The sequence below is a fragment of the Musca domestica genome, unplaced genomic scaffold (genome assembly GCF_030504385.1).
Source record: "Musca domestica strain aabys unplaced genomic scaffold, Musca_domestica.polishedcontigs.V.1.1 171, whole genome shotgun sequence".
Classification (NCBI taxonomy): Eukaryota; Metazoa; Arthropoda; class Insecta; order Diptera; family Muscidae; genus Musca; species Musca domestica.
This window is the reverse complement of record NW_026712231.1, coordinates 123666-147484: the sequence shown is the minus strand read 5'-3', so window position 1 is coordinate 147484 and position 23819 is coordinate 123666. Positions and strand designations below refer to the sequence as shown.

Below are 23819 nucleotides of genomic sequence, written 5' to 3'. Positions count from 1 at the left end.
CTGCCCTTTCCCCTCTTCTGAAATTTTGGCCAAAACATTTCTGAACTCCAAAATTTGTTGTCATCTTCATTTTATATTTCGTAGATTTATATTTTTCTTCTTCTTTGTTTTTGTATATTTATAAAAATATCTAACGACTACAACAACACTAAAATTAATAAATTAATAATAATAAAAAAAATTAAAAAAATATATTATTGTACAAATCAAAATCATGCAAAAATTATGAACACAATTCGACACGATTAATTATATCGTTTGTGCGATTTTTATCTAAGTCCTTTGGAGTCGCTCGACTACCTCGGTTTGCCTATTGAACTATTTGTCATAGAACCAAACAAATTCGTACTCCTTTAAATTGTTCTCCTTCGGCAGATTATCCTTGTCGGTTCGTTTGCGCCAGTTTACGCGCGGCTGGTAGCCATTTTCATTAGCCACATATTCGATGGTGCGCTCAACGTCGTCATCGCCAATGGCAAAGTAATTACCCTCTTTGTTGCCGTTACGTTTGCCAGTCTCCTCGTGACCGTGATAGTCGAGTAGGTATTTGAAGTGATATAAATCACCATCACCGCCGCCGCCGACGCTGGCAGAGCTGCCACTGCCGCTGCTGGCGCCGCCTCGTGGGCCAGCAGAAGAGCCTGTCGTTTTGGGGTTGAAATTGGCATTGACTCCTTTGCCCGGGGCCAGGGAATTGCCACCACTTCCAGTTGGTATGCCCGATTTTGAGGGTGTTTTACCAGCACTTCCAATTGGGTTCTTACCAGATGGCGCTGGGGTATTGAAAATTATAGCAAATTTTAGTAGCAAAAATAATGTCCTAAAATATCCTTTTTATGGCAAAACTTACCACCCGGTGGTTTCACCACCACTCCCTTGCCACCCATGGCAGCTGGCAATACCTTGTTAACAATCAAATCCATAATGTCCTTTTCGCCGGTTGGTGTCTTGGCTAGTTTGGTATTTTTATCTGTGGAAATAAATTTGAAAATTTGTCAATGTCCTGCAAGTCCTTTTCTTGAAGATTTAAAGAAAAACTACTTGAAAGGTTTGTGCCGGTGCTAAGACTAGGAGTTATTTGGGTGGTGCTGGGTATGGCCGCAACTTTACGTACAATTGTTGTGGCCGCTACAGGATTTGAGGATGGCAGGATTTTAACGACTTGTGTTGGTGTTTCATTCTGCTCGTGTTTGTTATTGGTTGGTGTATTCGGTTTAGGTATCACATTGGGTGTAATGGATTTACTAAGTCCTGTGGATTTTGTTTGACTTGGTGTGGGTTTTGTTATGGGTGTATTGGTTTGTGTAGGTCCTTTTGGAGGTTTGGTTTGTGTAGTTGCTATTTTTGTTTTTGCTGTTGGTTTTGTGAATTCTGTCGTCTTAACGTGTGGAGTTGGTGGAACTTTGGCTTGTGTCTGTGTTACTTTTGTTGGTGTGGTAGGTTTTGTGAGTCCTGTAAATGGAAAGAAGGTGTGTTGGGAGGGTGTGTAAGAAATTGTGAAGTTTAATTCTGTTTTGTGGAAGTTGAGGCATTTGGTTTGTGTATAGACTAAATCCTAATTTACACATGATATTAGAGTCATATGTAAATTGACTTTTTCGTATTTATATTTTATATTTCGAAGCATACTTTTAGGCGATCACAAAAAACATATTAAAAAACTGGAATAAAACAAGTTATAAAGTATCAGGCGCTATTGCTGACAGATGTAAACCCTCAGCCATGGTAGAAGAATAGACGGTAGACGTATCGACACAGCTGCTGGGACCATGAAGTGTCAAACCAATTTTGGAATGGAAAATGTTGAATGAAAAATTATTTAAATTTGTAAAAAGTGTTGAAAAACGGGAATTATAATAACCTCCGAGTGACGTCGTATAAGAAAACATATAAAATCTACTTATACAGGTATATTATATATACCTGTATTTTTCTACCATGCCCTCAGCCAATGTTCGATTCTTTAAATATTTTTTGATCCCTATTATGATAATTCAAATTTTTGACCCTCCATGGTGTAGGTTCCGAAGGAATGGACCAATATTGTCCATTTCTTACCCTACCTAAATAAATATGATTTGAATATTGCGACGTGCCAGGTTTGAACTATATTGGTTACTTCCTTCACTTTATATGAGATATATGATAGATAGAAAGATAGATTGATAGATATTCAGAATTTTGGCCCTTTGTGGGGGAGGTGCCATAAGGAGTGGACTAATATATCCCACCTTCGCAGCACATCTTTTGATAGTAGAAGTTTTGAGATTTATGAAATTTGAAGAGAATCAGATGCTTATTTCTCGTTTTGAGAGCGTCGTGACTATTCCAATTTCTGACCTTTGTGGGGGAGGTACCAGAAGGAGTGGACCGATATATCCCATCTTCACAACATTTCTTGTGTAAGTAGAAACAATGGGATGTGTGAAATATGAAGAGAATCGGATGCTTATTTCGGATTACAGGGTTGCCCATATTCGACGGACCCATCTGGCAACGCCATAACTTTTGACAGAGATGTCACATCGCTTAATGACATACCGCGTTTGAAGCGTCAGTCCAAGCAGATTTTTACCATGAACCAATACACGCTCTGAAATAATTGAAATTTACATTCAACAGAAGAAGTCAATTGTGAAAACTCAACGTGCTTTTAAAATATTAAAAAATGTGAGAAGTGCGCCTTCTAAGAACACCATTAAGCGTTTATACGAAAAATTTTCGACTGGTAAGGCTCTTTCTAATCCGAAGAGGCCATATAAAAGTCGACCAAGGCGATCGGCCGAGAATATCGCTGCCGTACGAGCCAGTGTTGAGAGGACCCCAAGAACATCCCTAAAACGCCGATCTCAGCAGTTGGGCATGGCTCGGTCCACTTTACAACGGATTATTCGCATTGATTTGCATTTGTTCCCTGCGGACGAGCCTCGTCGATTGGAAAGGGCCCAAAGAGTCATCGAAATGGCCGAAAAAAACATGGATCCGTTGAATATGGGCAACCATGTATATAATCTTTTTTGTTATTCAAAATCTTGACCCTTTGTGGGGGAGGTACCCGAAGGTGTAGACCGACATATAACACCTTCATACCATAGCTGGTATTCTTATCCTTTATCTTTCTGTGCATTAAATTATTTTCTTTGAAAATGTTAACATTTGGTTGGGGATGTAGCAGAAGGAGTGGCGCGATATTGCCCATCTCCGAATTCGATCTACGTTTAATATAAATATTACAAAGTACCAAATTTGGATCAAATCGTATACTCCCTTCGAGAGTTATCGTGAGAACCAGCCAGCCAGACAGACGGACGGACGGAGATCGCTAGATCGACATCAAATGGCCTGAACGGATTTTGGTCCTAAGCGACCCAGGGTCTAAAACAGTTATTTCGATGAGGCACGTTTTGGCGGAGTAAAATGATATATACCCTCTGTACACCGCTGAGGGTATAACAAGTAAAAAAACATTAAGTTCGGCCGGGCCGAACGTTTAATACCCTCCACCTTAGGGCGATGGAAACATTAGAGCCAATAACGACCCACTTATACCAAATTTTAGACATATTCGTGGGAAAATGTGGCAAAAATTATCAAAACACCGAATATCGGGAGGTACCGCTATATATAGGGCTATACAAAAACGACGACCTATAAATACAATGTTTCGCCACCGAAGCTAGAACCCATTATGATCAACAAATACCAATTTTTAGACAAATCCATAAAAAACTGTGGCAAAAACCATCAAAATACCGAATATCGGGAGGTACTGTTATATGGGGGCTATACCAAAACGTCGACCTATACATGCAATGTTTTGCCACCGAAGCTAGAACCCATTATGACCTATAAATACCAATTTTTAAACAAATCGGTGAAAAAATGTGGCAAAAATAATCAAAATACCGAATATCGGGAGGTACCGTTATATGGGGGCTATACCAAAACGTGGACCTATACATGCAATGTTTCGCCACCGAAGCTAGAACCCATTATTACCTACAAATACCAATTTTCAGACAAATCCGTGGAAAAATGTGGCAAAAATCATCAAAATACCGAATATCGGGAGGTATCGTTATATGGGGGCTATACCAAAACGTGGACCGATATATCTCATTTTCAATACCAACCATCCTAGACACAATACAAATTGTTCTGCTAAATTTTGACACTCTACTTCAAATAATGTGGCCTGTATCGTAATTTTAACAGACAGGCAGACCGACAGTCGGACAGACAGACATAGGGACATTGTTAAGTCGGCTTAGAATTTTATGCTGATTATGAATATATACATTATGGGGTCTACGACGAATATTTAGGGATGTTACAAACGGAATGACAAAGTTAATATATCCTCCTTTCCAAGGTGGAGGGTATAAACAATTACGTTTCAGCCCTGTCCGCCCGTCCTTTTGCAAATCTGTCCATTTGTTGTAATAACGCTAGAGTTAAAACGAATAAAGACAGGAAGAAGCTAAAATATTGCACAGATTAGTCTTTTCTCTGCAGGAAGATAAAGTTCGATGATGGGATATATCGGTCCACGATATTATATAGCCCCCGATATTCGGTATTTTGATGATTGTATGTAGGGACATTATTCACCGTAGTTCTTTCAAATTTCGTATATTGAGTTCGCAATGGGTACTACAGCCCCTGACAGAGAATTGTCTATGCAGGCTCACGTTCTCGTATAGCCAGCCCCCATATGTCGGGACCTCCCTATGTTCGGTATTTTGTTGATTTTAGCGACATTATTCACCGGAATTGTTTCAAAGTTGGTATTTAAAGTTCGTAATGGATACTACAGCCTAAGACAGAAAATTTTCTGTGCAGGTCCACGTCTTCGTATAGCCCCCATATAAATTTAACTCTCGATATTCGGTATTTTAATGATTTTAGCGACATTATTCACTGGAATTATTTCAAATTTGGTATTTGAAGTTCGTAATGGATACTACAGCCTATGACAGGAAATTGTCTGTGCGGGTCCAAGTTCTAGTATAGCCCCCATATAACGATACCTCCCGATGTTCGGTGTTCTGATGATTTTAGCAACACTATTCACCGGAATTGTTTCAAATTTGGTATTTGAAGTTCGTAATAGATACTTCCGCATAAAACAGAAAATGGGTCATGTAGGTCCACGTCTTCGTATAGCCCCCATATACCATACCCCCCGATATTCGGTATTTTGATGATTTTAGCGACATTATTTACCGGAATCGTTTCAAAGTTGGCATTTGAAGTTCGTAATAGATGCTGCAGCATAAAACAGAAAATGGGCCATGTAGGTCCACGTCCTCGTATAGCCCTCATATACCGTACCCCCCGATATTCGGTATTTTGATGATTTTGGCGACATTATTTACCGGGATTGTTTAAAATTTCGCATGTGAAGTTCGTAATGGATACTTCAGCCCATGCCAGAAAATAGTCTGTGCAGGTCCACGTCTTCGTATAGCCCCCATATAACGGTACCCCCTATATTCGGTGTTTTGATGATTTTAGCTACATTATAAACAAATTTTTTTTTTAAGTTTCGCATTTAAATATTGTAATAACTTATGACAGAAGTTGCCTATGCAGGTCTACGTCGTCGTATAGGCATTCGGTATTTTTAAGATTTTAACAGAATTTTAAACGGATTTTTTTTTTTTTTTTTTGGAAATTGCCAAATTTGTACTAAATGGTGGAGGGTATTAAAAGTTCGGCCCGGCCGAACTTACAGAGTTTTTACTTGTTTTACTTGTTAAATGTAATTTACGCTTCATGTTTTAAAATATTTCTTTTAGTTGAAAACAAAATATGGCAGCGCCAAAAATTATGCTTTAAAAATCCTAGCTATAAATGTGGATAGAATCACTTTACATATGACACCTACATGGTGTATAAACTAGCTTAAATATAAAAAATATGGTTTCTCGTCAAAAATAAACGGCCAAAAAAATATTTTTTTTTAACTTTTCTAATAATTTTTTTTAGATTTTAGTTTCTTTCCCGTAGAAATATTTTCAACAAATAATGTAAAATTTAAAAAAAAAATTCTCACTTTTTTTGAAGTTTGTTAATGATCTCTAATTCATTTAACTTCAATTACAATTTTTGCCATGTAGTGAGAAAATTAGAAGATATGTTACCTGTTACACTGGGCTTTCCTCCTGCTGTTGTTTTTGTACCGCTAGACTTATCTGGGCTTGAATTGGGCAACTCTTTCGATAACGTCCGAATTCCAGTCTTTGGCGTCTCTCCGGATCCTTTCGGTTTGGCTGGTTCCTTTTTACCATTCGATAAGAAACAACCGGAGCACGCTTCATTGTAGAAATTATGATGTGGCAGGTCTTCTTTGGGTTTTGCCGTCGTAGTGCTGGGTTTGGGTTTAGGCTTCACCGTTATGTCGACAGTTTCTGCAGAGAATCGATCATAATTATTAAAAAATGCGGAATAAATTAACAAATCTATAGAGATGGATTTTTTTTTTTTGGAATTTTGATGTAATTTTTATTCAATCCATTTTTAAATTTTATTGGTTATTATTTATAAATTTTCCCTACTCCCCAAAAATTGGAGAATTTGGAAATTTGGCATTTTTTTAAGTCTAAGCTCGAGAATTTCTTCCAGTACAAAATTTTTAATATGGACTCAATATTTGGTACTACACATAATATGTTTTTTTTTACACATAATTAGTTTTTTTACATCTACACTCAGTTTTGTAAAAACATCGACTCGGAGCATCTTAACGATATTTTTTTCTTCCTTACCTCCTATTTCATTGCCTGTACTTACTTGGTGGCGACTCATAAGGATAATTTTTCATGGCCAAGATGCGGAATCGGCCCTGTTCATCGGTGGCATAGACAGTCACGTGGTAGATGCCATCGGCAGTTATGAAACCAAATTCTCCCATAACAATGCCCTTTTCATCTGTAAAACAGCAAAAAAAAAAAAAAAAAAACGAAAAAATCCATAAAACATGAATATTAAAAATAAGAATTTATGAAATGTTTGAAACACATGTCCATTATGTTTTTTTTTTTTTGATTTTGCAACAAAAAAAAAAAAAACTATAAAATTTCATAACTTTTGTATTTGAAATAAAAACAAAAATACATTAATTTCTCTTTTGGACATTAACAAACTAAACGAGATAGACCTGATTTAATTTTTAAATGGCCACTAATTGCCAACGGAGACGATGCTTAAGATATGTTTAAATTAGGTGAGATATTGGCGGTGTGTACAACATGTGTGTGTGCGAGTTCGAGGTGCTCGTATGTTGCTTCAGAATAGATTTTTTTGATACCAATTCTAGTTTTACGATTATAAAACTTAATTCCATATCGCATGGTAATAATTTATGAATAATTCTAACAGTTTCATTTGAATTCTCCGTTATACGGTTTGAACATTTTTTAAATTTAAATATGTGAATATGTATATCCACTTGTTATGATTTTGATTGGAGATTATATCTTTTTATTTGAAAATCATTATCCAAAAATTATGTATTCATAAAATTGCCATAATATTTAATTTATTGACATTTTCTTAATGAAAATGTATAATAAAATATTATGAATCCGAATATTATGTTTGTCTGGATTCATAAAATGAATATTTTTTTTTTTGATTTTTTTAACATAACTAGATTAGGTTTGTTTTAGCGGTAGCTCTATACAGAAATGCTTATAAGATACCCTAGGCTCAAACTCTTCGCATACAAATATACTTGTCGGTGTGAAAATTATCAAAATTTCGAATAATCATAATAAGTTAAGTTTGTCCTGATTCTCTCAAATTAGATGAAGTGTGATTATAGGATATATGACCTTCATTTGACTCCTCCCACAATTAATACTGAATCACCTTCTTCGTAATATTTCTATTATACCTAGAATTTTGTAATGATATAGTATAGTATAGGATAGTATAGTATAGTACAGTATAGTATAGTATAGTATAGTATAGTATAGTATAGTATAGTATAGTATAGTATAGTATAGTATAGTATAGTATAGTTAAATGTTGAGTGTTTTGAATAACTCCTTGTCCACGAGTAGTGCCTTAATCTAAAATTGTTCAAGGACTTTACTTTTTTTCTCTATTTTTGGCTGGTCTACCTAAAATCTTGGATTTTGTTAGAACACTTAGAAATGGCATTTTTAAGAAAATTTATTTTATTTTAAAAATTCCTATTTAAATTCATTATTTTATAAATTCAGGATTCCGGGAAGTCGCTTAAAAAGTATTATATAATATTCACAAATATCAAAAATCTCTAGAAAAAAAAAACGTTAAAAATACAAAAAAAAAAAAAAAATAAAATAAAAAATCAAGATAATTAAAAGTACAAAAATTTTATACAAATTTTCGTACATAAAAATTTATATAAAAACCCTGAATTCCGAAAAGTAATTTCAAAACCTTTTCAAAAACATTTACGATTGTCAAAAGAACAATTTTTATAAAGAATACTCGTACATAATAATTTATATTAAGATTTCGGAAAGTAATTTAAAAATCTATTTTAAATTCCATGATTATGGAAAGTCCTCCAAATATTTTTTAAAATATAACTTTATTTCGGAATCTTTCACAAATTTATTTTAACAATTTATTATTACGAAAAGTTACTAAAATATTAATTTAAGATATTCTCGATTTCATTTAAGAGATCCACGATTATGGGAATTTCTTAAAAAATTATTTTAAAAATTCAAAATTAAAGCAAGTCACTCAAGCAATTTTAAAAATCAACAATTTTTAAAAGTCTTCCAAAAATTTATTTTTCAAAAATTGGAATTTCAAAAGGGCTTCAATACTTTTTTTGTAAGCTTTGCCATATGGCTAGAAATAACGGTTTTAGACCCTAGGTCTCTTTGGACCAAATCCGTTTCAGGACATTTGGAGTCGATCTAGCAATATCCGTCCGTCTCTCTGTCTGGCTGGATGTTGCGCACGATAACTCTCGAAGCGAGTATGCGATTTGGACCAAACTTGGTACATCGTAATATTATTATCAAACTTAAATCGAATTCAGAGATGGACAATATCGTTCCCATCTTTCTTTTATCACCCTCTCAAAAGTTCGACATTATCTAAAAAATTTATTTAACTGCACGGAACGAGAAAGGATAATACGAGATAATCCAACTTTGCAAATCCTAATATTTCTATTATTAGATCAGGTGAGAAAATTGACAATATCGGTCCACTCCATCAAGTACCTCCCCCAAAAAGGGTCAACATTTTGAAATAATTATAACTCTGATGTAAATGATGTAAGAGCCGATTGTCTTCAAATTAGAAACATCACAGTATTTTTGTTAACCCAAGGTCTGGTGCGAAGATGGAATATAGCGGTCAACTCCTCCCTTCAAAAATGTTGAATGCCCATTAAGCTCATAAAACGCGAAATTAACATCAGATTCCATTCAGACTTGGTGCATTTCAATATTTCCATTGATATAAGATCTGTTATAAAGATGGTATGGATCGGACTATTTCTTCTGGTACCTTCCCCCACAAAGGGTCAAAATTTTGAGTAAAAAAAACGATCATAAAATACGAAATAAGCATCCGTCCACTTCTTCTGGTACCTCCCTCCCAAAAGGTCAACATTTTAAATATCCATGATAAAGCGTGAAAATAACATCCGATTCCATTCAAACTTGTCACATCTCAATATCTATATTAACACAAGACCTTTTATTAAAATTGTGAAGATCGAACAATTCCTGCTGGTACCTCCCACACAAAGCGTCAACGTTTTGAATAACCATGAAGGGCATAAAACGCGAAATCCGATTCCATTCAGACATGGTAAAACAAAACGCTCAAAGAAAGTGATATAAGCATCCAACTCTCTTCAAATTTTAAACATACAAAATTTTTACTATATAAATATATATAACCGCCAACCCCTTCTGGTACCCCACCCACAAGGGGTCACAATTTTCAATACTTTTAACTGCCATAACTTGCGAAACAAGTCAGCAAATCCTTACAACTTGTTATACCTAAATATTTCTCTCAACCAAAACCTGCGATGAGTATGGAATTTATGGTTTCGCATTAAATTGGATATAAATGTCCGATTTTCTTGTTAATTTGCCCATAGCAATATTTTTTTCTGTATAAGATGAAGCATGAAAATTTAATAATTCGGTCGACTATAACTGTACCTCACGCACATTTTAACATTTTCTAAGAAGTATAATAAGTATATTTTAAGTGAATATTAATATCATATTTATTTAGGTCCGATACGAAATGAACAATATTGGTTCATTCTTTCGGAACCCATTCCATAGAGGGTCAATAATTTGAATGGCCATAACAACAGTCAAAATATTTTTAAATATTTGAACATTGGGTCAGGGTATATATTTTTCGTTGGGTCAGGGTAAAAACCGACTGATAATTTTTAACTTTTTTTAGGTTACTGTGTGATATGAATGTCTACACACGTGTCGCCTATGTTGAGCTCTCCTTTTAAATCTGTTGAACATTTTCGGCAATTTGAAAAAAAAAAATTGTCTTGCAGTGTTCTCCAAGAGACAATTAAAGCTTCAATAATTAGAATTCTATATATAATGGCCCCAGACGTGGATTTTTCAAGAATATATGAGAGCTTCAAAGTAAGAATTTTCGAGAATATATCAGAGTACAAACGTGGATTTTCTCAAAAGTCTTTTTCGAAAATGAATAGATTTAGAAGTGTCCTTTTAATTTTTAAAATTATGTTGAAAGCTCTCATTGCTCTTAAGAATATTTAATACATTTTTGCGGGTCTTTTATAAAAACCCTACCTTGGATTTTTAGGACCTTATTATGGAAAAACCGACTGATTGTTTTTTACTTGTTCTCAAGGATTTTTTGCTTCCACTTTTAAACACTTTCTCCCAGAAAGTGAAATCTGACATTTTCGCCCTTTCAAAAATTAAAAGATTTTACAATTGTTAAAATAAAACAAAATTTAATTAAAAAACAAATATACGTCAGTCTATTTCTATTTTTATTTGTCTTAAATAATTTAATTATTCTAATTAGAAACTGTCTGAATTTTATGATCCTCAAAAAATCCAGAAACAGATGCTCTACTTTATTTTAATGTGTTACCACAAAACAAAGACCCCTACTACCCAATAATAAAACAGATAATAATTGATCGCTTCAAATAGCAGCTGCGCAAATTCTGTCGACAAATTAGATTCAATTAATCCGATTCCGAATTCGAACTAGATCAACTGGTCATGGCTAATTGGAGGATATACAGATCGTCGCTCTGTATTGTTGTGGGAGTGATTTATGCTAATCGATTTATTTAAAAAAATAGGTAAATAAATAAATAAATATTGGCATGATGCTGCTTATCAACCATTAAATGAAAGTGATAGATAAACTGACTGACTGAGGAGAACTTCTATTATGTGATATAAGAGCTGTGAATTTGCCATAAAATATCTTTCAATTATCCGATAAGAGATATTTTTGTTTTCGATACCAGTTGATATTTAGACAACAAAACGGGTTTCATTTGAAGTTTCAGGGATTTAAATAAATTTTTGAATTCATTTTTAAGTTTATACATGCTATATCCTGAAAAATGCATAGTCGGAACTGGATATTTCAGCGCAATTTATGTTCCATGGAAAGAACCGACCAAAATAGCCAAACTATATTTTAAACAACAAATTTTATTGAAAAACCAATTTTATTTAAGTTCGAAATCATGTTTCTCGTTTTGCCAAGGATCGCTTAAGAAGCTATACACGAGATAATGTAAACAAAGAGATATATATTTGATCAACCCAGTTGAACTTGGAGACCATGCACTGCATCAGAATTTAATATTCAAATTTGAATACAGGTTTCAAATTTGAAATTCACTGGTTATTGCGAATAAAAATGGTTGAATTATAATTCTATGGCAGTTAATTAGTTTGATTTATATAATATCTGTGAGTCGATATAATCCCACGAGAAAAAAAAAACAACAACAACAAGGGCGAATTGAGAATTGTATTTTGAGTGCACTGAAATTAATTTTAAGAAATCCGCAAAAATGAATTTAAAATTCACCACAAGAAGGTCCTTAAAATCCAAGGTTGAGGTTGTAAAAGACTAACAAATATGTATTTAATATCCATGAGGGTCTCTGAAAATTATTTTAAAAAAGTCAACATTTCTAGATCTGCTCATTTCTGAAAAAAATGCTCTAAGGGAATCTACATTTGTAAATCTGATATATTCTCGAAAATCCTTCCCTTGAAACTCCTTTATATTATGTGGGTATTTATATAGAGTTATTGAAGCTTTGATAGTCCCTTGGAAAATACAATTTTATGAAAGTAGAGCTTTCAACGTTTTTGAAAGTGCATATCATAAAGTAATCTAAAAGGAGGGTGCAATTTCCCCCTCCTCAAGATTTTTTGATATTTTCAAATAAGGTTTCCACGGAATCCGTTCATTTTAGGTATATAGTCTCTTTGGCAATATTAAAGTTAACAATATAAGGATTTCTTTTGGTTGGAATTTTTAGCTCTCAAGTGAGTTAACAATGCTGTCTTTTTGGCTCTTCTTTAAAAATGATAGTAAAAACTCCATTTACTCCGTAGTTTCGTAGTTTTTTTGGGAGTTTATGAAAAATTCTCCTCTCAGCTCTATCCCTCCACTAAAATTTCAAATTCAGTACCATTCTGTACTTTTCGAACAATCATCCTTCTCTCGGAACTATATACCAACAGTGGCCTCCATATTGAAATCCAGCTCTATCCAATCCCAAATGTATTATCATACTTTCCGTACAGTTATTCCACGGATGTCCAAAGCCACCTCCTTCTCCCCATCCTAGACACCAGCAGTGTCCTCGATACCGAATTCCAGAATTCCATCTCTACCCCTCAACAACCTACGGAAAGTTTTGAGGCATTTTACACTTTTCGTACGTTCACAGTGCGTATTTTTAAAACGATTTCCTTCTCTCAACTAATTCAAATTTCAGGATTTTATCCTTATCCGTTCACCCAGTACCAAATTTAGTAACCTTTAGTATTTTTCGAAACAATCTCCATATCTCAACCTCAGATACAAACAGTGACAGAATTATCAAATTTCAGCTCTATAATATCCCCAATGCTAAATTTAGTAACATTTGGAACAATTATAGAACGCATATCGCAAACCAGCTCCTTCCCTCACCATAGACACCTACAGTGACATCTAAGTAAAATTTCAGGATGTCAGCTATTTTCCTTCAACCAATACAAAATTTAAAACTATTTAGGAATTTTCGAACAATTATAGTATATATATCCGAAGCCACAACCAGATCTCAATCCCAGATACCAACAGAGACTTCAATATCAACTTTAATGATTCCAGATCTATCCCTTGACCCAGTAATCAATTTAATACCACTTAGTATTTTTTGAACAATTATTGCACACATTTTCAAAACCAACTCCATATCCTAACCACAGACACAAACTGTGATATCAATGTCAAATTTCAGGACTTCAGCTCTATTCCTTCACCCAATACCAAATTTCGAACTTTTCGTACAATTATAGTACACATTTTCAAAACCACATCCATATCTCAATCCCAACTACCAAATACAATATTATTTCACCAAATACAATATTTTCGTACCAATACAGGACTCATCTTCAAACCACCGCCACTGCACTCCATCAATGACTCTGATTCGAAATTTTGGAATTCTAGCTCATTCCGTTTGTTCAATACAAAGTATTAAATTTTTAGTACATTTTAGTACTTTTTGTTCCCTTTTAGTACGAATTAGTTTTGAAAATGTTTTTAAAAAATTCGACAAATATTGTAAAGAAATGTTAAAAAAATACAAATTTCTGGCTAAGATAGTCCCACAGAAAATATTCTTAAAAATCTGCAATTTTGGTTTTGACAGTCCCCCCCAAAAAAACCCTCCAAAATTATTCTTTAAATACTACTAAAAATCCATGTATTCGACACTTATGGTCCTCCAAAATTATTCTTTATTATATTGTTATTATTAAACCTTCAATTCTGGCACAACACCTTCTATACCTAGTATAAGGCAAGGATTTTTCGGTTTGTGGCTTTTTAAAATATTTTGGAAAAAACCACGTTTTAAGCTCTTATAAATTCTCCAACAATATTCTGAAAAAATACACATTGGAAGCTCTGATAGTTCCTCAAAAAAAATTTTTTTAAAACATCCTCGTTTGTAACTTCGATTGTGACTCAAAAACATTCTCAAAAATCTACATTTGTGTCTCCAATTGTCCTTTAAAAATTATTCCTCCAAAATTAATGGTTGTATGTTCGATAGACCTATCAAAAAATAATCCTCCAAAATTCATGGTTTTATCTTCGATAGTCCTCCAAAAATATTCTTTAAAATCCGCGTGTTCTGTCATTAAAAGGGCCTGCCAAATGTTTCAGAAAAAATCCACATTTGATGTTCTGATAGTCTCTCAAAATATTCTCAAGAAAATCCACATTAGTGACTGTAATTGTCACTCCTAAACTATTGATAATCCCATAAAAGTCCACTTTTTTGGCATTGGAATTTCCTGAGAAAAAAAATTCTTTAAAAATCCATATTTCTGCCTTTGAGAGTCCTTCAAAAATAAGCAATAAAAAGTCTTAAAAATGAAAAAGTCTTAATGGTGAAATATTCTTAAAAGATTCACTCTTGGGCTTTGATCGTTCCTAATAAAATATTCTCTAAAAATTTAAGTTACAATTTCTAAAAATAGTTTTTAAAATCCTAGTTTCGATTTCAAAATATTTTTTAAAAATGTTATAAAAACAACGTTTGTTTATTATAAAAACAACAATAAAGGGATTAAGCCTGACCATTTTGCAACAACAAAATACTAGTGTATCCCGAACAATCAAGCCAATACTTTTCTCTTTTTTAAAAATCTACATTTGAAACTCTGGCAGTTCCTTATAAATATTCCTAAAAAAACCATTTTTCTAGTTCTTAAAATTAAAATTATATTTTAAATATTCACTTTTGCATTTTGATAGTCCTCACAAAAATATTCAATTGCAATTTCCGAAAATAGTCTTCAAAATCCAATTTTCAGTTTCAAAAAAATATTCTAAAAAATCCACATTTGAAGCTCTGGCAGTCCCTTCAAAATATTCCCATAAAATCCATGTGTCAGGATTATTGCAGTCCCTAATAAAAATTTACTCATGAAATGCTCAAAAAAAAAAAAGTAAAATATCCTCCAAAATGTCTTATAAGTCCAAATTTGATGTTCTAATAATTTACTGAAACCACAGTTTTATAATCATAATTGTAGCTCTGCTAGTCTCTCAAAACTTATTTCTAAAATAGCATCCCCATCAAATATTAGAAAATAGGCGCTATGTTACTAAGCATCTGTTAGGTCCGGATTGCACTAACGTGTACCGGAGCTTGGTGGCAGAACATAGTTCCTCTAAAAGCAAATAGTGTTAATTAAATTTAGAGAATTAATATTTCACAACCAACATATAAGCACCGCTAATTGTTTATTAAAAAATAAATGAATGCATAACCGCCTTATGAAAACCCCCCAATTGAAATGCCTTCGATTGCAATTCATATTCAATCGTTTATGGTGGTCCGTGCCAAACATCAGCATCAAATTAAAGATTACATAATGGACACGTAATTGGAAAACATGAATTAGTGACATTTCCGATCATAGATTCCAATTCGAATCTGCATAGATTTTAATTGGCATTTAGTTATGTCGGTACAGGTGTTTGCTATGAGGGAGATAAATTACGTGAAACAAAATCTTATTATTTTCAAAGAGTATATGGTCAGTCAGTCTGTTAGTCAGATGGCAGACGAGTGCCATGCCACTGGCGACAGAATGCAGACTTTGTTCTAAGTTCACCAGTTCTTTAATATCAATGATTTACAACAACAGCAACGGCAGTGTTGACGTCGCATTGATGACGGGGTACATTTTATTTTATGGCGATCATTTTGTTTCGCAACATTTTCCATTGAGCCGAAGTATTATGACCGATGCCAAGCCACATGATCTGCTAAGCAATCAAGAATATGTTTGTCATCATGATGCATCCATGCGTTGCACCGTCTCAAGGTATGGTGTTTGGACAATGGGGGAATGTTATGTCTAGATGTTTTCGTATGATAGTCGGATTGAAAGCCTGAGGCAGTTATACCAACATTTTTCATAAAAATGTTATTGTTAAAGCTTTGATTGTCTCCACAAAATGCTCTTAATGAAATTAATTTGTTTAAAGAGACTTTCCTAGAATATCCTTGAAAATTCAAAGAATCCTTATTTAAAATCTATGTTTATGGCTCTGCAGGTCTTATAAAAAATACATGTTTATAGCTCTTATCGTTTCCAATCAATATTTTACTCAAATCCTCATTTTTGATTATAAATTGAAAAAAACTCCTTTCTGGCTCCGATAAGCCTTTTCGTTTAAAAACATTACTAAAAATCAATGTTTTTCTCAAAAAATAAAATAAAAATAAATAAATAAAATATAAATAAAATAAAAATAAATAAATAAATATGAATAAATAAAAAAATGAAATATAAATAAAAATTTCAAGGTTTTGGCACTTAAAGTTAAAAAAATTACATTCGCAGCGTCGATAGTCCCTCAAAAAAAAAAAGCATTAACAACCCGTACAAAAAAATCCAATTTGTAGCTTTGAAAGTACCACAGAATAGTGTTAGAATTAAAAACCCTTTCTTACAGCTCTGATGGGCCTCAAAGATGATTCTTCTATTCTCCAAAAATCCACTTTTATAGCTCTGAGAGTCCTCTAAAAATTTTTATTCAAAAATCCATGTACATAGTTCTAATGTTTCTCTACGAATTGCAAGTTTAAAGCTCTGATAGTCCTAAATGTTTTTTATAATTCCACGTTCAAAGCTTCAGCAGTCTTCGAAAAAATGTCCTTCAAGAATCCGTTTTTAAAAAAATATCCTTTAAATAAAGTAGATGTATTCTTAAAACCACATTTCAAAGCTCTGATAGCTCCCTGAAATATTTTTCAACAATCTACTTTTATAGCTCTTATATTTCATTGCTCAATATTAACTTTTAAATCTGCGATAATTCCCTAAAAATGTTCTTAAAAAGTTTATTAAGATCTGTTAGTCCTCTATAGCTCCGCCAGTTCTCTAAATTTTTTTCTTAAAAGATACTCATTTATGGCACTACAAGTTCTTTGAAATATATTGTTCAAAAATCTACTTTTCTTGCCCCCAAAAATTGTTCTCAAAAATTCGGCAGTTCTAGCCTTAGTCCCTCTAAAATACAAAAAATAAAAAAAATTGTATGGGAAACATAACTGAACCGATTTTCACCAAATCTGACTTGCTTCTTGGCTACGAAGAAGATATATGGGAGCTATATCGAAAAAACTTAACCTGTCTATTGGCAAAACACACATATGTGCAAAATTTAGGCCTTGCGTCCCAATTCGTTCTGAAGATAGCGTGATTACAACAGACAAGCTGACATAGCATGGTGGAGGTTCCACAAATATAAGACACGTGTATCGGCGTTCTGAAAGTCTACACAAGTATTCTTAATAGAGGGCCAAAATTCCAACTCTTCCATATTTTTGCCATTTTCGGATCAGTTCGCAATTTTCCTACAATTCTAGTAAACATTTCAAAAACCACCTCCATATCTTAACCACATACACCAACAGTGACATATATATAACATTTCCGGATTTCAAGTCTACCCTTTCGCTCAATACCAAGCGTAGTTTCATTTGGTACAATTATAGTACGAATATCCAAAACCAGCTCCTTTTCTAACTCACAGAGAATAACAGTGACACCCATACGAAATTTCTGGATTCCAGCTCTATTTCTTTACACAATACCAAATACAGTACCATTGAGTACTTTTCGTACAAATATAGTACGTATTTCCAAAACCACCCCCCTATCTCAATCCTAGACACCAACATAGACCTCAATATCAAATTTTGTGATTCCAGCCCTATCCGTTCATCCAATACTAGATTTAGTACCATTTAATACTTTTTGAACAATTATAGTATGCATTTCCAAAATCACCTCCATATCTCAATCAAAGATACCAACACAGATCCGAATACCAAATTTCGTGATTCCAACTCTATCCCTTCACCCAACTCCCAAATTGTACTACTTATTACTTTTCGTAGTCTTTAAGTACACATTTCCAAAATCACCTCCATATCTTAACCACAGACACCATTCGTGACATCCATGTTAAATTTTGGGATTTCAGCTCTATTTCTTCGCTTAACACCAAATTTAGTACCATTTAGTACTTTTCGTTCGAATATTCTATGCATTTTCAAATCCTTTCCATATCTTAATCTTAGACACGCACAAAGGCCTAACTATCAAATTTCTGGATTCCAGCTCTATCCCTTCACCCAATAACCAATTTAGTACTATTTAGTACTTTTGGTACAATTACAATACACATTTACAGAACCACCTTTATATCTCAATTCCAGATAATAACAGAGACCTCAATATCAAATTTAAAGATTCCAACTCTTTCCCTTCAACCAATAACCAATTTAGTACTTTTCGTACAATTATAGTACACATTTCCAGAATCACTTCCATATCTCAATTCAGAGACCTCAATATCAATTTTAGGGATAAGGCCCTATACCTTCACCCAGTACCAAATTTAATATCGTTTAGTACTTTTCGTACTAATATAGGACACATTTCCAAAACATCGCCAAGTCTCAAATACACAATTCAGGAACCAGCTCATATGAATATCCAGGCTACATATGAATATCGACCCTTACACAAAATTTCTTATTTCAAGCACTATCTGTTCACTGAATACCAAATTGTACATAATATAGTACTATTTAGTACTTTTCGTGCACTTTTTGTACACATTTCTAAAACTACTTTTTATACCCTACAACAAAATTTCAAAATTCCAGCTTCATCAGTTTACCGTGTATCATTTTTTTTTCAAATTTGGTACCATTTAGTACAGTTCGCACTTTTAGTTCGCATTTTAAAAAACCACCTTCATATATCACACTTATTTTCCAACTTTGATTCTCATACCAAATTTCAGCTCTAGCTCTATCCGTTCACATAATACCAAATGGTACCATTTCAGAAGTTTTGTAACATTTTAGAACTTTTCGTAACCTTAAAGATCGTATTTCCAAAAAACCCTTTGGTATATCTATCCTGCAGAGCACTCAGTTACTCTCACTCCAAATTTCAGCTCAATTCTACCTCATTCTGTTTGACCAATGCAAAGTATTAAATTTTTAGTACATTTTAGTAGTTGTCGTCTACTTTTAGTACGACTTACCAAAAATCCAGTCTTTTCACGCGCCTACACGTCATGACAGACCCTCCGTGAAATATGTTGTGTGGGGTATAATATTGTTGTAATAGCGTGCAACGGTGCGTACACCCAATACTTCCCCAACCTCTTATTTTTTATAGTATGGAGTGTTAAGTTTCTCGACCCGTTTGTAACACCTCGAAATATATATTTTAGACCCACAAAGTATATATATTTACAGTTCGTAACGGGTACTACAGCCTGTGACAGAAAATTGTCTATGCAGACGAACGTCTTCGTATAGACCCCAAAATAACGGTAAATCCCTGTATTTGGTATTTTTAAGATTTTAACAGAATTTTTGTGAATTCTATTTTTAATTTCTAATTCGTTCCAAATGGTGGAAGTTCGGCCCGGCCGAAGTTACTGCTTTTTACTTGTTTAATTTCCAAATTCCTTCTAAATGATAAAGGGTATTCAAGGCTCGGCCCGGCTGCACTTATGTCTTTTTACTTGTTGAGAAAATTTTTTTAGTAAATATAAAGACTTGAAATGCGGATTTTTTAGAATATTTTGCAGGTATTTTTTTTTTAATATTTTTTGAAAGACTACCAGAGCCAAAAATGGGAACTTTTATGAATATGTTCGGACGAAACTTCCAAGCCAAAAATTCAAATTTTTAAGAGTATTTTCAAAGCGTCCTTAGAGCCAGAAACTTGAGTTTTTCTTAAGGTATTTTGAAGAATACTTTAGAGCATATCTTGATTTAGGATTTATTTAATACCATTTTTTGAAAAACTGTCAGAGAGGGACAATTTTATATATTTTTTTAAGAATATATTTTGGCGACAGGAAATTGTTTGTGCAGGTCCATGTCTTCGTAAAGCCCCCATGTAACGATACTTCCTTTTATTCTCGTATTTTGCTTATTTCAGCGACATTATTCACCGGAATTGTTTCAAATTTGGTATTTGAAGTTCGCAATTGATACTACAGCCTAAGATAAAAAATTGTCTGTGCAGGTCCACGTCTTCCTATTGCCCCCATGTAACGGTACCTACCTATATTCGGTATTTTGATATTTTTAGCGGCATTATTCATCGGATTTGTTTCAAATTTAATATTTGAATTTCGTAATGGATACTACAGCATATGACAGAAGATTCTCTGTGGAGGTCCATGTCTTCATATAGCCCCCATATAGCGATTCCCCCGATATTAGGTTTTTTGATGATTTAAGCAACATTACTCAATGGAATTATTTTAAATTTGGTATTTAAAGTTCATAATTATAATGGATACTGCAGGCTACGACAGAAATTTGTCTGTGCAGGTCCACGTCTTCGCATAGCCCCCATATAACGGTACCTCCAGATTTTCAGTATTTTGATGATTTTAGCTACATAATTCATCGGAATTGTTTTAAATTTACTACAGCCTGAGACAAAAAATTGTCTGTGCAGGTCCACTTCTTCGTATAGCCACATATAACGGCACCTCCCGATATTCGGTGTTTTGATGATTTTAGCGACATTATTCACCGGAATCGTTTCAAATTTGGTTTTTGAATTTCGTAATAGATACTACAACCTATGACTGAAAAGTGTCTGTGCAGGTCCTCGTCTTCGTGTAGCACCTATATAACGATACCTCCCTATAATAGGTATGTTGCTGACTTGAGCGACATTATTCACCAGATTTTTTTCAAATTTCGTATTTGAAGTTCCTAATGGGTACTACAGCCTGTGACAGAAAATTGCCTATGCGGGTTCAGGTCTTCGTATAGTCCCTATATAACGGTGTCTCCCTGTATTCGGTATTTTGATGATTTTAGCGGAATTATTCATCGCAATTGTTTTAAATTTCGTATTTGAAGTTCCTAGTAGGTAATAGAGCAGAAAATTACCTATGCAAGTGCACGTCTTCGTATAGACCCCATATTAACGGTGACTCCCTGAATGCAGTATTTTTAAGATTTTAAGAGAATTTTTGTTTTTGTTTTTTTTTTTAATTTTAATTTTTTTTTAATTAATAATTAATTTTTAATGTTGTAGATAGTATTCAGAGTTCCTCTCTGCCGAACTTTCAGCTTTTTACTTTGTTTTTCTTATAAAATGTCTCCCACTGTGCTGATTTTTAAAAACAAATGACTGGCGTTATAAACTTTTTTTGCTGCAAATATTGACAAAAATAATAATATTTATGCAACATTTGCCACCAGCCAGTTTGACCATTGATAATTATGGAATTATCTGTCAGACCAACAAGCCAATCCGCCAGTCGGCAGCATGACTTGGTCATAAATGATTCGGGTTGAATATCTTGTTGTTGTAGTTATTTTACGGTAATGTTTGTTGCTTTTGTTTCACTATAATGACGACACTTAATATAAATGCTGGCTATTCACTTTAACCTATTGGCCAATATGGCCGTTACAATGCAGCATTTGCTGCCTCAGATGATGATGATGACGATGGCGCTGGACCATGGTGGCGGTGTCACAATATTTTGGACCGGTAAGAGATTTGCCAAAATTGAAAAAAAAAAAATTATATGGCCCAAATGGCCTTCATACGAACCTCTTTGTTCACGCCGATGTTGCTGCTCATCGATGGTAAAGCCAAATTTGTAAGGACGCACTGTTGTCGATTGCGCTGAGCATTGTGGCAGCAGAAAACTGCAGCACACTGCCGCAATGAACTTGAAATGAGACGATGAAATTTGAGAGGATAATTAGGGGAGGATGATTTTTGTTTTCTTTTTTTTTGTTTGTGACACTTACAACACTGGCAGTGCTTAGGTAAAGCCTTTGCATAATCTCGGCTTAAATGTAAAAAACTGGAAATTTTTCTGATTTTTTTTTTTTGGAATTTCTCTGATTTTCCTTTCTGTTTTCAATTTTCTTTTGCAATTTCAATTCCGAGTCGTAAACATAAGTTGTAATAAAAATCACGGTTTTCTATTTTTGTTTTAAGTCTAGGTTCCACAAATCTGCCTCACTTTTGTTGTTGTTTTTTTTTATTTATTCACTTATTACGTTTCGTTTGTTTTTGTAATAATTTTAATAAATATTTTCTTTTTTGTTGTTGTTGTTTGTTGTCTCTTTATTCCTTTTTGGAAGCTGGCCACTTGTGAAACACACCTTACGACTGCCGTTTCGATATTGACTGGGCTCAGAGCATTAGGTAAACATTTTAAAACATTAGAATCGTAAAAAATCTGTTTATAGCCTCTTAAACAGCGAAACATCTCCTCACAGAGCACAAGCACCACCACAGAACAGCCCCACAAACGGATGATGTGGTGGAGATTCTCTATCTCAGGCTGTCTATGATGGCAGATGCCACCATACCGCCTACCCCAGCCATTGTTTTTTTTTTCTTAGCGGTTCTGGCTAGCAAAAATGTCAGGCTGCTCTAATGTTTTAGCATTAAAACTCACGCACACATCGATAATTGTGCATATCGTATTGCTGTCACATGGAAATCGTCGTTGATAACTCATTGAGTACGTCTGTCAGAGCTTAGAACTTTGAGAGATTGTGGTTGGGCTGCAAATTTTTGAATAATTTTCTTTTCTCTTCTCCGGCAGATAATTTATTCATCCGATAGAGAATATCACCTGGTTAATATCTGGTCTCCAATTTGTTGTCATTTGAATTCGATTTTCGTTTTTGTTTATTAATAAGCTTTTTGAACTTTTTTTTTTCTAAAATTAAGAATTAATTAGATTAAGAAGGCAGGGAGGTCTATGAGAAAGAAATTGATGAAAAAATTATTGGCGCCAGTTGTTTGCTAGGCCTTTTTTAGAAGAGAGGGAAGTTATGAGTAAAAACAAGTAAAAAGCTGTAAGTTCGGCCAGGCCGAACTTTGAATGCCTTCCACAATTTGGAGAGAATTTGGCAATCAAACGAATTTTTGGCCATTATACAGGGTTGCCCATATTCGACGGACCTTTGGGCCCATTCCAATCGACGAGGCTTGTCCGCAGGCAACATCCTTTGCGTCAATTGAATTTTGTACGGAAACAAATGCAAATCAATGGGAATAATCCGTTGTAAAGTGGTCTATACTACGACGTGGATTTATATAGGCATTGTTTGTCATAAGCCATTACCATATCCAAATACGAAACTTGAAAAAAAAAATAGGTGAATAATGTAGTTCAAAATACCGAATATAGGGAGGTAATATTATATGGGGCTATATCAAAACGTGGACCTGCACAGAGAATTTTTTGTCTTAGGCTGTAGTATCTATTACGAACTTCAAATAACAAATTTGAAACAAATCCGGTGAATAAAGTCGATAAAATCATAAAAATACCGAATATCGGGAGGTACAGTTGTAATGGGGGCTATACGAAGACGGGGACATGCACAGACAATTTTCCGTCATAGGCTGTGGTATCCATTACGAAGTTCAAATACCAAAATAGAAATAATTCGCTAAAACCATCAAAATACC

At 33.9% G+C, this 23819-nt stretch overlaps 1 protein-coding gene across 2 annotated transcripts; it reads right to left on the bottom strand.

Moving 5' to 3' along the window:
- Positions 1-129: 129 nt before the first annotated feature.
- Positions 130-22657, bottom strand: LOC131801783 (protein lethal(3)malignant blood neoplasm 1-like). 2 transcript variants are annotated; one of them, XM_059120725.1, is made up of 7 exons: positions 22136-22657; positions 21933-22053; positions 6796-6933; positions 6147-6413; positions 1042-1452; positions 851-970; positions 130-773 (listed from the first exon to the last, which is right to left on the bottom strand). In XM_059120725.1, the coding sequence occupies exons 1-7, from the start codon at positions 22166-22168 to the stop codon at positions 319-321; spliced, it is 1545 nt and encodes a 514-aa protein (XP_058976708.1). In that variant the 5' UTR covers positions 22169-22657; the 3' UTR covers positions 130-318. The 2 variants fall into 2 exon arrangements, with proteins under 2 accessions (XP_058976708.1, XP_058976709.1); XM_059120726.1 differs by lacking the exon at positions 1042-1452 and having other exon boundaries at positions 22136-22650.
- Between the last annotated feature and the right edge of the window lie 1162 nt (positions 22658-23819).